This window comes from Dipodomys spectabilis, unplaced genomic scaffold (assembly GCF_019054845.1).
Source record: "Dipodomys spectabilis isolate Male_0828 unplaced genomic scaffold, ASM1905484v1 ptg000564l, whole genome shotgun sequence".
Taxonomy (NCBI): domain Eukaryota; kingdom Metazoa; phylum Chordata; class Mammalia; order Rodentia; family Heteromyidae; genus Dipodomys; species Dipodomys spectabilis.
The window spans coordinates 1,157,877-1,172,748 of record NW_024871241.1 but is presented as its reverse complement, the minus strand read 5'-3'; the positions used below and the strand labels follow the sequence as shown (position 1 = coordinate 1,172,748).

The 14,872-nt window shown below is 40.2% G+C and overlaps 1 protein-coding gene across 5 annotated transcripts in view; it reads left to right on the top strand.

Annotated features, from left to right (window-relative positions):
• The window catches only part of Rps6ka3 (ribosomal protein S6 kinase A3), a 106,686-nt gene that overhangs the window by 76,488 nt on the left and 15,326 nt on the right, over nt 1-14,872 (top strand). For 4 of the 5 annotated variants that reach the window (XM_042670526.1, XM_042670530.1, XM_042670528.1 and 1 more), the window contains 4 exons: nt 1,734-1,858; nt 2,656-2,781; nt 3,603-3,692; nt 5,499-5,657. In XM_042670526.1, coding sequence (XP_042526460.1) covers nt 1,734-1,858; nt 2,656-2,781; nt 3,603-3,692; nt 5,499-5,657 — 500 coding nt within the window. The remainder of the gene's footprint in view (nt 1-1,733; nt 1,859-2,655; nt 2,782-3,602; nt 3,693-5,498; nt 5,658-14,872) is intronic. The other variant, XM_042670527.1, reaches the window with a different exon arrangement.

Below are 14,872 nucleotides of genomic sequence, written 5' to 3'. Positions count from 1 at the left end.
TAAATTTGCTATATATCAACCTTTTATCTAACTCCCATGTAGGAATCATAAAGAAATAATAACAAAGCTGGTTGCCATTGGCTCATGATTGTAATCCTGGTTGTTCAGGATGCTGAGATTTGAGGATTATGGTTTGAAGCCAGCCTGGGCATGAAAGTCCATGAGACTCTTATCTCCAATAAACAACTCAGAAAAAGCCAAAAGTGGCACTGTGTCTCAAATGGTAGATCACTATCTGTGGGCACAAAGAGGCTCAGGGACAGTGCCCAGCCCTGAGTTCAAGCCCCAGGACCAGGAAAAAAAAATAGTAACAAGCAAAACGGGATTGATTTTCCCGGGAAAAGTTCTTAAACCACCAGGACAAATGCTCAGATATTATTCTTTCTTTTTCTTACTAAGTTTTATTTTATTTTATTTATTTATTTTTTGTCGGTCATGGGGCTTGAACTCTGGGACTGGGCACTGTCTCTCAGCTATTCAGCTCAAGCCTAGCACTCTACCACTTGAGCCACAGTGCCACTTAATAGTTTTCTGGTGTTTTATTGGAGATAAGAATCTCAGGATGGGGCTGGGAAGGTGGCTCAGTGGTAGAGCGCTTGCCTTGCATGCCTGAGGCCCTGGGTTTGATTCCTCAGCACCACATAAGCAAAAAGAAAAAAGCCGGAAGTGGTACTGTGGCTCAAGTGGTAGAGAGCTTGCCTTGAGCTGAAGAGCTGAGGGACAGTGCCCAGACTTCAGAGTTCAAGCCCCACGACCGGACCAAAAAAAAAGAGTCTCACGGACTTTCCTGCCTGGGCTGGCTTTGAACCATGATCCTCAGATCTCAGCTTCCTGAGTAGCTAGAATTACAGGCATGAGCCACCAACGTCCTGCTTCAGTTTTTATTTTATAGTTTCATATATCAAAAGTTTCCCTGTGAAGAGGACTTAACGGGTGAAAAGATTTTTTTTCATTTTTAAATTAATTTTATTATTATTATGAAGGTGTTATACAGAAGGGTTACCATTTCATGAGCAATGTCACCTCTTCCTTCACTTTTCATCAGTTTCCCCCTCCCATCCCTGCCCACAAATTACATAGTTCATTTTACACATAGTATAGACTGAATAGTATGAATGCATTTGTTCACCGTTCCTCCCTCCCTTTCTGTGCCTGACTTTTGCATCCTCTAAAAAGAAAAAAAAACAAACACTAACAACAAAAAAATTCTTACATTAATATTATTCATAAAATTCTGAAAGATGAAAAAGTCCATTTGAAGATTATGGACTGACATATGTTCACCCAGCAATCTATACATAAATTGCACAAGAATTCTATACAAGAATCTTTACATGTAGCATTGATAAGTTACCATATAGGGCTGCACTGTCCAGTATGGTAGCCAGTAGCTACATGTAGCTAATCAAATTTAACGTCATTAAAATTTACTTTCTAAACCACACTAGGTACATTTCAAATGCTAAGTAGCTATGTGTGACTACTAGCTACCATATTGCACATCATAGGTAAGAAAATTTCCATCACTTCAGGAAGATCAATAGATGGTGCTAAAATAACTTTTCTACATTGAGAAGGTGATGATAGCAAAAGGCGATCAGTACAGATATGAAGTAATACCTCAGTGAGGTATCCTGTAAGAGGATATATGTGTAAGTAAGAGATGTATAGTGGCCCGAGAAGACCTCCAGAATAAATAAGACCTCCAAAATAAATAATTTCATTCTTTGCAGATTCACCAGGCATTCCACCTAGTGCTAATGCACATCAGCTTTTCCGAGGGTTTAGTTTTGTTGCTATTACCTCAGATGATGAAAGCCAAGCTATGCAGACAGTTGGTGTACATTCAATTGTTCAGGTGAGTGGATGTCTTGATAATTTTACATTTGAAATGTCGTAGATCTATTTTACTCTATGAATAATAAGATTAGATTTTATGTGCTGGCTTTCGGTGAGCAGCTTGACATACATTTTATATCACCGTGAGCATTACTCTTAGAAATCCCTTTCAGGGGGCTGGGAAGGTGGCTTCAGTGGTAGAGTACTTGCCTTGCATGCATGAGGCCCTGGTTTCAATTACTCAGCACACAAGCCTTTTTATGAAAACAGTAATTTGCTATTCTTCATCTATCATATGTAATTAGTTCCTAATGCATAAATAGCTTCTTTAATAGAATTTGCATAAAGCAATAACTTGAAGGTAAAGAAAGTGGTGTGTGGCTACTAAAAGACCAAAATGACAACTAGTATCACTTGCAAATCTTTTTCTTCTACAACACAGGTTTCAATCTTCTCTTCATTTGCAATGATGCTTCAGATAACCTATAGCTGATTTAGGGAGCCAAAAGCGTTAAATCACAAACAAGAATGCAGGCCCCTTATCAAGTATCTCTGGTTTCTCTTTTGTACATATTCTTTCTCACTGTTAACATAAACTGTTTATTTCTTGCTATAAATATACACTTGTAGAAGAATAAGTGCTATAAAGAAGCAGTTTTTGTTTTTATTTTATACTATTGTACTTATAATTTATTTTGTTTAGATTAGTCTATTTATGTTTAATATCATCAGTGCATGCTGAGTAATGTTCCCCTATTATGAAATACACTAAAGGCATTACAGTACTCTTTCATCAATTTATAATTTTATTTGTAGCAATTGCACAGGAACAGTATTCAGTTTACTGATGGATATGAAGTAAAAGAAGATATTGGAGTTGGCTCATACTCTGTTTGCAAGAGATGTATACATAAAGCTACAAACATGGAGTTTGCAGTGAAGGTAAATATTTTTAGATTTAAAATCCAGTCCTAGCAGTTTTATTCATGCATATCAGTACCAATTAAAAATTATACTCTTCTAAGAAAGAAGCATGGGCAATGGTACATGACTATGATTCCAGCTACTCCGGAGGCTAAAGCAAGCCTCCTAACAAGTTAGAAGACAGCCTGGCTCTATTTCAAAAAACTACAATCTTCGCTTTGTCAAAATTTGTGTGTCTGTGTGTGTGTCTGCACATGCACACACATGACAATCCTAGGGCTTAAACTCAGGACCCTAGATACTGTCCTTTAGCTTTTTCACCCAAGGCTGATTAGCACTCTACCACTTGAGCTAATACATCTACTTCCAGCTTTTCACTATTTAGAGATAAAAGTCTCATAGCCTTTTCTCCCTAGGTTGGCTTTGAACCTCAGTCCTCAAATCTCAGCCTCCTGAGTAGCTAAGATTACAGACATAAGCATCTGGCTCCATTAATGTACTTTTAAGTAAAGTTAATTCAATAAACAAATGTCAGTGGTACTATAGATACTTAAGGTGTTCACATATTGGAGAAAAAATATGATAACTATTTTCATTATGTTTTCTAGAGCACTTGAAATTTTAATTAAGTACTAAACATGCACAAACATATATTGAAGAGACATGCTGGTAATGTGATTCATGGATTAGAATAATTAAACAGACTGACCAAGTAGTTGAATAAAACTGGCTGATAAGTGACTTATATGTAGAATATTTACAGAAGATGATACCTGTGTTATGTGTCTAAAAATTTAAAGTTTGTTCATGAGATGTTATGATAAATATTTGCCTTTTAGATTATTGATAAAAGCAAGAGAGATCCAACAGAAGAAATTGAAATCCTTCTTCGTTATGGACAGCATCCAAACATTATTACTCTAAAGGATGTAAGTAGACTTTTAACAAAGATTTTTTTGAAGATATTTTCAGATATCAAGGTAGACAAAGATCTCAGTATAGAAGTTAACAAAGTAGATTTGAGAGCAACATACGTGACATAAATTTCTTTTATAATACATTTATATAGTTAGCTTTCTATTTTTACATTAATAAGTTTTTCATGTAAGCCAATATGTTAAAAAGTAAAAATGAATAGAAGATATTTTAATGTTAATTTAGTATCTCACTTGAACATATGCACAAATGACTAATATTAATATTAATTAATATTCAGGATTGATTAGTCTTTCTATAGGCTCCCCAAACTATCTTCCACAAAGAATTCTCTAATGCTCCTAGCCCATGTTGCTTTTCTGCCTAAGGTTCATTCTCCCCAGCCCTCCAAGTGCCTGCCTCCTAGTGTGGTATTTTTCATGCGTTCCACTCATGTTATAGAATATTGAGCACACTTCTTGTACACTCTCTAGGAGCATTCAGTCTTCTTTTGCTACTGATGATTACACAGGCATTAAGGACATGTCTGGGTATTGTCCAAACTCTTATACTTTCCTCAGATTATTTTTTCACTGCTTGTTAGATGAATAATTTTAGTCACAATAAAATGTGAAGCTATTCAACTTAAGTGATTTTTAATTAGCATAATGCCCAAGAACTCATCCAAAAAATTCATAAGGAAATCTAGAAAATATTTTGTTCTAGCCTAGTCTTGGAAACTTTCTAAGCTGTCACTATTTTTTTTACATCTTTGTTCCTTTCTTCATTTCCAATTCCACAGTCACTAAGATTTTTCTCAGACTCGTGTTATAACATCTCCAGTACTGTTTTGCTCTTATCTATATGTTTGCTTCTCTACACTAAAGAATTTTGAAAGTACGTACTTCATTTTCTCCATATTTAGTGCCTCTGGCACCTGTATAGAACCTTGAACCTCTTGTGGAACTAAATAAAGGTTTCTAGTAACTATGGTGAGAGGAAAATAAAAATGTCTGGTGGCTGGGAAGATGGCTCCATGGTAGAGTGTTTGCTTGGAATGCATGAAGCCCTGGGGTTTTTTGTTTTTGGTTTTTCTTTTTGTCAGTCATAGGGCTTGAACTCTGGGCCTGGGTGCTGTCCCTCAGCTCAAAACTAGTGCTGTAGCTATAGCACCACTTCCGGCTTTTTCTACTTATGTGGTGCTGAGGAATCAAACTCAGGACCTCATGCATGCAAGGCAAACACTCTACCACTGAGCCACCTTCCTAGCCCCGAAGTCCTGGGTTTGATTCCTCAGTACCACACAAACAGAAAAAGCCAGAATTGGTGCTATGGCTTAAAGTAGAAGAGTTACTATCCTTAAGTGAAAGAGCTCAGGGACAGTGCTCAGGCCCTGAGTCCAAGCCCCATGACCAGTCCAAAAAAAAGGGTCTGAAATTAAATTCAAAATTTCCTCAAGTAAAAAACCAAAATTCTAGTGAGCTTTCAGTAATTTTTCTTCTCTTTTCTTTTTTGTGCCTATCCTGGGGCTTGAACTCAGGGCCTGAACGCTGTCTCTGTGCTTTTGTGCTCAAGGCTAGCACTCTATCACTTTGAGTCACAGCTCTATTTCCAGCTTTTTTTGATGGTTAACTGAAGATAAGAGTCTCCTGGACTGTCACTAAGTTTTGTTTCCAAGTTTCATATTCTCTATTGGCTGTGACAAGGAAAAGTTTTTGAATATATGATACCTTAATTCTCCTTAGTGTGTTAAAATTTACTTGAGAGCACTAATAAAGCCTCAAATCATTGTTTTTATGTTTTGATATTGACTTTTATAGGTATATGATGATGGGAAATATGTGTATGTAGTAACAGAACTTATGAAAGGAGGTGAATTGCTGGACAAAATTCTTAGACAGAAATTTTTCTCTGAACGAGAGGCCAGTGCTGTCCTGTTTACTATAACCAAAACTGTTGAATATCTTCATGCACAAGGGGTAAGTCTTTGTACCATATTTGCACTCTCCTATATGTACACACACCTTTCTTAATACTTGGAATAAATTGCAAATGTGTAAGTTACTATCTATATATAATAAACAATACTGTCAGACTCCTTTTCTTACTGGTCTTCCTGTACATAAACTTTTCCCGGTAAAGTTTAAATGCTACTTTGAAATTATGGCTTATTTGTATTAAATTCTTATGCTTTCCAAGAAAAAGTAGGTGAGATCTTCTGAGTCGAAAAACATAGCTCGGCCACTCTATATCATTGGAAATGAGGCCTACTTCAAGTTAGAAGCAGACCAGGGGGGGCTGGGAAGGTGGCTCAGTGGTAGAGCGCTTGCCTTGCATGCAAGAGGCCCTGGGTTCGATTCCTCAGCACCACATAAGCAAAAAGAAAAAAGCCGGAAGTGGCGCTGTGGCTCAAGTGGTAGAATGCTAGCCTTGAGCTGAGGGACAGCGCGCAGGTCCAGAGTTCAGGCTCCACAACTGGACCACACACCCCCCCCAAAAAAAAAACAAAAAAACAGAAGCAGAGCCAGGTATACCCAGTTTGTAGCCATATATAAAACTAGTGAGGCCAAGCAAGTAGTCACCTGGCTTGTGGTTGGTGGATGCTTTCATTTCTTCTGGATTACAGATCTTTAGTAAATGGCAAAAATTATTTTAAAAGTATGGAAGTCTATGGAGAATACCAGAGGAGTGAAAAGGGAAAGAAAACTAGGATAAATGTTGCTTTGACCTTTTTACGTTTAAATTATATTTTTACAGTTTTAATTGAAAATACAAATGGTATATACTTACAGTATATAACATGATACAAAAGATTATCATTTTTTTGAGACAGTCTCATTACACACACACATGCACACACACACACACACACACCTCCCAGGCTGTCCAGCCTTGGACTCAAAACCTTTTGTCTTCATTTTTCGTTTGCTAGGATTACAGGCCTGTGCTACCACACCCAGCTCAAAAATTAGTTTTTAAGAAGTTCATTTTCGGGCCGGGAAGGTGGCTCAGTGGTAGAGCGCTTGCCTTGCATGCATGAGGCCCTGGGTTCGATTCTTCAGCACCACATAAGAAAAAAGAAAAAGGCTGGAAGTGGTACTGTGGCTCAAGTGGTAGAGTGCTAGCCTTGAGCTGAAGAGCTGAGGGACAGCGCCCAGGCCCAGAGTTCAGGCCCCACGACTGGACAAAAAAAAATAGTTCATTCTGCTCTTTTTTTCTCTCATAAAAGCTAGTAATTGGGCCAGGTGCTTAATGTCTCCTGCCTGTAATTCTAACTACTCAGAAGGCTGAGATCTGAGGATCACTGTTGGAAGCCAGACCAGGCAGGCAAGTCTGTAAGACTCGTATCTCCACTAACTACCAAAAAAAGCCCAAAGTGCAGCTATGGCTCAAGTAGTACAGTGCTATCCTTATGCAGAAGAAGCTCAGGGACAGTGCCTAGGCCCTGAGTTCAAGACCCAGGACACACACACACACACACACACACACACGCACACGCGTTAATTCTTGAGCCTCCTGACTGATTGCTGTCAACATTTTCCACACACACACGTTAATTCTTGAGCCTCCTGACTGATTGCTGTCAACATTTTCCCCAGTATTGAACCATGAAATTAGCAGAACTCAGTACTGGCTGAAGAATTCATGGTTTGCAATCATCTTAGTCTTCTGTATTCTTTTCCTAGTGCCTTATCAGTAATTCACAAAATAGTAAAGAGAAGTAGTGTTTTAAATGTTAGAAACTAAAACCTAAGGGACTGGGAAGGTGGCTCAATAATAAGAGTGCTTGCCTTGCATGTATGAGGCCCGGGGTTCAATTCCTCAGCACCACATAAGCAGAAAAAGCTGGAAGTGGCACTGTGACTCAAGTAGAAGAGCGCTAGCCTTGAGCTGAAGTGCTGAAAGATAGTGCCCAGGCCCAGAGTTTAAGCACCACGACCAACAAAAGAAAAAAACTAAAGCTGGACGCTGGTGGCTCACACCTATAATCCTCGCTACCCAGGAGGCTGAGATCTGAGGATCTAGGTTCGAAGCCAGCCCAGGCAGGAAAGTCTGTGATACTCGTATCTCCAATGTTTAAACCATCAGAAAACCAGAAATGGAGCTGTGGCTCAAGTGGTAGAGCACTAATCTTGAGCTGAATAGCTGAGGGACAGCACCCAGGCCCAGAGTTCAAGCCCCATAACCAACAAAAAAAAAAACTAAAGCTAAGATGATTAATTAGAATATATACTCTCAATTTAGTGATGTTAGAAACATTTAAGGGCTGGGAAGGTGGCTCAGTGGTAGAGTGCTTGCCTTGCATGCATGAGGCCCTGGATTCAATTCCTCAGCACCACATAAGCAGAAAAATCAGGAAGTGGTACAGTGGCGTAAGTGGTAGAGCACTAGCCTTGAGCTGAAGAGAGCTGAGGGACAGCGCCCAGGCCTAGAGTTCAAGCCCCACGACCGACAAAAAAAAAAGAAACATTTAAATCTAAAAAGGCATGTCAGAGAAGCTTATGACAAGTATTCTAGTGAATTGTTAAAGGAGGAGAAAATAATATAAAACTAAATATATATATATATATATATATATATATATATATATATATATATATATATATATTTATGCCAGTCCTGGAGCTTGAACTTAGAGCCTGGGTACTGTCCCTTAGCTTTTTTTTTTTTTTTTTTTTTTTTTTTTTTTTTTTTTTTTTATTTTATTTTTTTATTGTAAAGCTACTATACAGAGGGTTACAGTTACATGAGTGAGGTTATGAGTACACTTCCTCTTGAACATTGTTACCCCCTCCATTGTTTTCCCCCTACCATCCCCTCCCTCCCTCCCTTCCCCGAGGTTCTTTTTTTTTTTTTTTTTGATTGTGATTAAATGATTACATAATTTCAAAGTCACAAGTTCATTCTAACTTCCCTGGAGCAAATTGTCTACCACAGTCTGTAATATATAACAGTGTTCACATGTTATATACCATATTTGTGATCAGCAGCATGAGGATATTTAGTAGTGGTTCAACCAGATGAGCGGGAGTTCTTTGTTTCTTAAGTCCTGTTAGTTTTGTCGTATCACTAACCTTTTGGATTTAGCATCCACTTATGAGGGAGACCATGTACCGTTTGTCTCTTCGTTCTTGGCTTACCTCGCTCAACATGATTCCTTCTAGCTCCATCCATTTCCCTGCAAATGCCATTATTTTGTCATTTCTAATGGCTGCATAATATTCCATTGTGTATAGATACCACAATTTTTGGATCCATTCATCTGTGGTGGGGCACCTAGGTTGTTTCCATATCCTAGCTATTGCGAACAGTGCTGCAATAAACATGGAGGTGCACGTGTCCTTGTATATTGGTTCCTGTTGTTCAGGGTAGATGCCTAGAAGTGGTATGACTGGGTCGTAAGGGAGGTCAATCTTTAGCTTTCTAAGGACCCTCCAGACTGCTTTCCAAAGTGGTTGTATAAGTGTACATTCCCACCAGCAGTGTAATAGGGTTCCTCTTTCTCCACATCCCCTCCAGCATTTGTCGTTGGCTGATTTGTGGATGTGGGACATTCTGACTGGGGTAAGGTGGTATCTCAGGGTTGTCTTTATTTGCATTTCCTTCACCACCAGGGATGATGAACATTTCCTCATGTGTTTCTTTGCCATTTTTATTTCTTCATTTGAGAAGTCCCTCTTTAGTTCCCTTGCCCATTTAGTAATTGGTTTGTTAGGTTTGGGAGGGATTAGTTTCTTGAGTTCCCTGTATATACAGGATGTTAACCCCTTGTCTGATATATTGCTGGTAAATATTTTTTCCCAATTAGTTGGTTGTCTTTCTAGCTTAGTTGCGATAGATTTAGCTGTGCAGAAGCTTTTTATTTTAAGGTAGTCCCATTTGTCGAGTCTCTCTCCAACTTGTTGTGACCCTGGGACTCTGTTCAGGAAGTTCCTTCCTGTGCCTATTAGTTCAAGTGTCTCTCCTACTCTGTCCTGCAGTAGTTTCAGAGATTCAGGTTTAATGTTAAGGTCTTTAATCCATTTTGAGTTGATGTTGGTGCATGGTGATAGGCTGGGGTCCACTTTTAGTTTTCTGCATGTGGCTGCCCAGTTTTCCCAGCACCAGCGGTTGAAGAGGCTGTGTTTCTTCCATTGTATGTCTTTGGCTCCTTTGTCGAATATCAGCTGGCTGTAGGCCTGTGGATTTATATCTGGATCTTCTATTCTGTTCCATTGGTCTTCGGGTCTGTTTTTGTGCCAGTACCATGCTGTCTTTGTGATTATAGCTCTGTAGTAGAGTTTGAAGTTCGGCATGGATAGCCCTCCCATATTGTCTTTATCCCCTAGAATTGTTTTGGCTATTCTAGGTCTTTTGTTGTTCCATATAAATTTTTGGACTGTTTTCTGTATTTCAGTGATGTACGTCATTGGGATTTTAATAGGAATTGCATTGAATTTGTATATTAATTTTGGAAGTATCACCATCTTTACTATATTAAGTCGGCCTATCCAGGAGCATGGGAGGTCTTTCCATTTCCTAGTGTCTTCTGCAATTTCTTTCTTTAACTTTTTATAGTTCTCATTAAATAGTTCTTTTACATCTTTGGTTAGGTTAATTCCTAAATATTTTATTTTTTGGGAGGTTATTGTGAATGGGGTTGCTCCCTTTATTTCCCTCTCTTCCTGTGCGTTATCAGTGTATAGGAAGGCAACTGATTTTTGTGGGTTTATTTTGTATCCTGCTATTTTGCCGAAGTGACTTATGATTTCTAAAAGTTTGGGGATGGAGTTTTTGGGATCGTGGAGGTATAGTATCATGTCGTCTGCAAAAAGGGATAGTTTCACTTCTTCTTTCCCTATGCGGATCCCTTTAATGTCTTTTTCTTGCCTTATTGCCCTGGCTAATGGTTCTAGGACTATGTTGAAGAGGAGTGGAGACAGTGGACATCCTTGCCTTGTTCCTGTTTTTAGGAGGATTGGTTGTAGCTTTTCCCCATTAAGTATAATATTGGCTATTGGTCTGTCATAAATGGCTTTTATTGTTTTTAGAAATGTTCCTTCTATTCCTATTTTCTCCAGAGCTTTTAGCATGAATGAATGTTGAATTTTATCAAAGGCCTTTTCTGCATCTGTGGCGATAATCATGTGATTCTTGACCTTGGCTCTGTTGATATGCTGGATTACATTTATTGACTTACGTATGTTAAACCATCCCTGTGTCTCTGGGATGAAGCCTACCTGATCATAGTGTATTATTTTTTTTATGTGTTTCTGGATTCTGTTAGCTAGAATCTTGTTAAGGATCTTTGCATCTGTGTTCATCAAGGAGATTGGCCTGTAATTCTCCTTTTTGGTTGGGTCTTTGCCTGGTTTGGGGATGAGTGTGATATTGGCTTCGTAGAATGAGTTTGGGATAGCTCCCTCCTTCTCTGTTTCTCTGAAGAGCTTGAGGAGTATGGGTATTAGTTCTTCTTTAAAGGTCTTATAGAATTCTGCTGTGAATCCATCTGGTCCTGGGCTTTTTTTTGTTGGAAGACTTTTGATAGCTTCCTGTATCTCATTATAGGATATTGGCTTATTTAATTGGTTAACTTCTTCTTTGCTCAGTTTGGGTAACTTGTATTTCTCTAAAAATGCATCCATTTCCGCCAGATTTTCTTCCTTTAGAGAGTATAGCTTTTGAAAGTAGTCTGTTAGAATTGTTTGGATATCTTGGGTACGTGTTGTGATGTTTCCCGTGGCATCCCTAATCCTATTAATATGGGTTTCCTCTCTTCTTTTTTTAATTAATCTTGCCAACGGGCCATCAATTTTGTTTATTTTTTCAAAGAACCAGCTTTTTGTTTGGTTTATTTTGGTTATGGTTTTCTGATTTTCTAATTGGTTAATCTCTGCTCTCAATTTGGTTATCTGGCTTCGTCTAGTAGCTTTAGGTCCCATTTTTTCTTGTTTTTCTAGCTGTTTTAGTTGCAACATGAGATTATTTACTTGGTCTGTCTCCATTCTCTTGATGTGGGCACTGAGGGCAATAAATTTGCCCCTCAGGACTGCTTTTGCTGTGTCCCACAAGTTTCTTTGTGAGGTGTTTTCATTTTCATTGAGTTCTAGGAAATGCTTTATTTCTTCTCTGATCTCTTCTGTTACCCAGGCCTTGTTAAGGAGTGTGCTGTTCAATTTCCATGTATTAGAGAAATTTCTGCGGTATGCTTTGTTATTGAGAGTTAGCTTGATTCCACTGTGGTCAGATAGGATACAGGGGATTATGTCGATCCCTTTGTATTTGCTTAAGTTCCTTGAATGAACTATGATATGGTCTATTTTGGAGAAAGTTCCATGAGCTGCTGAGAAGAATGTGTACTGTGTTGTTTTAGGGTGAAATACTCGGTAGATGTCAGTTAATTCCGCTTGAAGTATGGCCTCACTTAATTCGGTAGCTTCTTTGCCAATCCTCTGGTTGGTAGACCTGTCCTTTGGTGAGAGTGGCGTGTTAAAGTCTCCTAGTATTATCGTATTGGGATCTATTTTATTCTGTAAGTTTGAGAGCATTTGTTTAACATATCTGGGTGCACCGATATTTGGGGCATATAAGTTGATGATGGTTATATCCTCCTCTTGGATTGTTCCCTTTATTAATATGTAGTGTCCGTCCTTGTCTTTCTGTACTGATTTTAATGAAAAGTTTATTTTGTCAGATATCAGGATAGCTACACCTGCTTTCTTATTGGGGGAATTTGATTGGTAGATCCTTTTCCACCCCTTCACTCTGAGTTTGTTTGTATGTTTGGCTGAGAGGTGGGTCTCCTGAAGGCAACAGATGGATGGGTCTTGTTTTCTGATCCAGTCCTCAGTTCGTTTTCTTTTAATTGGCGAATTCAGCCCATTTATATTAAGAGAAAGTATAGAGAGATGCATTGTTGTCCCTGCCATTCCGTTTTCCTAAGTTTTTCTTCTTTCCTTTCCTCCTGTGCTTGCTCAGTTAGACTTTGAGTAATGCCTGTTTGGGGCAGGTCCCAGTTCCTGGTTGCTTTCTTCAGGTTGTGTCCCCCCTCTTAGAATTCTTTGTAATGCTGGCTTAATGTTTATGTATTCATTTAGTTTTTCTTTGCTGTTAAAAGTTTTCAGTTCTCCATCGAATGTGAATGCTAGCTTTGCCGGGTATATCAGTCTGGGTTGGCAGTTATTGGCTCTCAGGGCTCGTATGGTGCTTTCCCAGGCTTTTCTTGCATTCATTGTTTGTGTGGAGAGATCTGCAGTGATTCTAATTTTTTTCCCGTTGTAGTATAGCTCCTTCTTCATTTTTGCTGCATGCAGGATTGTTTCCTTATTATTCAGATCCATCATTGTTACTATTATGTGCCTAGAAGTGTTTCTCCTGGGATCTTGCTTGTTGGGTGTTCGATAAGCTTTTGTGATGTAGTTAAGATGGTCGTTTTTGAGGTGGGGAAAATTTTCATTGACTATCTTGTTAAATAGGTGTTGCATTCCCTTGCTCTGGAATTCCTCACCTTCGTCCACTCCGATTATGCGAAGGTTAAATTTTTTAGCATTATCTGCTTGCTCTTGAATTTCCCTTTGGTTTAATTTGAGTGATTTTTCCATATCTGTCACTTTTTGGTCCAGTTGGTGTATTCTGTCTTCTGTATCTGACACTCTACCTTCCATTTCATTCACTCTGTTGACCGTGGCTTCTATTGTGGTTTGCATGGTGGAAATGGATCCCTTTATGGATTCAATGTTGGTTCTCAGAGTACTGATCTCACCTCTCAATGAGGTGATATCAGTATGCATTACCTCTAATTTGGCGTTTATCTCACTTCTTACTGAGGTTTGTGCAGCTTCTATTTTTGCATCCAATTTTTGTTTGATATCCTGTATATCTTTTGATAGTTCATCCTTGTGCTCTTTCAATTTCTGATCCATTTCTCGCTTTATTTCTTGAGTCATTGCCTCCAGCAACCCTTGGATGTAGTTTTTGTCTTCCATTCCTGCTTTGCTCCCACTGGGGCTCTCCCCTGCGTGGCTGCTGGCTTTTGAGGTGAGCTTGCTGTCCTGGGTAGTGGTAAACCTTGTGATTTTTCTCTGTGATTTTCGCATGGGGGTTCAGGAGACTGCTCTTCAATCTTGTTTTGGTGTGTCTGTCTTTGCTTGGTTGCTGATTCTCTATTGGTAGAGAGAGTCTGTGCCTGATCTGGATTCTGTTGGGAGCCTATTTCCAGCTGCTATTCACTTAGGATTCTCAGCTCTCTGCTGTAGCAATTCCCGCCTTTGGAAGGGTTGAGCAGCCTAGACTGCTTGTGTTTGCTCCTGCGGGTGCTCTTGGGAAGATCAGATGCTCTGGATGCACTCTCCCAAATACTGGAGTCTGCTATGGGCTCCTGATGTGTTTTTGTTTGTTTGTTTTGGGCTGGTTGTGGGCTTGAACTCTAGGTTTGGGTGCTGTCCCTCAGCTCTTCAGCTCAGGGCTGGCACCCTACCATTTGAGCCACAGCCCCACTTCTGACCCTTTTTGCTTTGTTCAGGCGCCGGTCCCCTGGCCTGGTTCCGGCCCCAGCCTGGAGCGCGCTCGTTCGGCCTGTGCTAATGTGTATACCACCTTGGTTATGCAGCCTGGAGGACACAGTTCAAATTTCTTCTACTGTTGGTAGTCTTGACCCAGGGGCACTGTTCCTGGCTTGAGCATTTAAGCTCCCTTCCCGGGGCGCTCTTGCTCTGGCCTGGCCAGCAGAGTGTGCTCCACCGGCTGGTGGGGCTCTCGAACAGTTCCCAGTTTTAGTGGGTCCTGTGGTCCGGGTGTTGGGGTAGGGAGTCTAGGTCAGGGTCTGGGGATTCCCTCCAGCTCTGGTCTCCCTTGATGGATTCCCTGTCCCCTGATGGGTACTCACCCTGTAGGTCGTCAGTTGTTGTTGCAGTCCGTCAGTTGTTGTTGCAGTCCGAGTTCAGTTGGGGTGGTTGCGGGCTGGGTTGGGCGGCCCCCCGCCGGGTCGTTGCGATCGCGATTGGGCGGGTGGTCTGCGGACAGGTCCCTTCGTGGCGCTGCTGGTGCCGGGCGGCTTTGGCGGGATGGAGCCTCTCCGCTCCGGTGGAGAGTGATGGGTGGGGTGGGATCCTCCTGGAGACTCCCGGCTGGTAGGTTTCTCTGTTCCTGGCGATCCGCTGTTCTGCAATCCGGTACCTGGTGATCTGCAAGCAGCCCCCTGTGTCTCTGTGGCTCC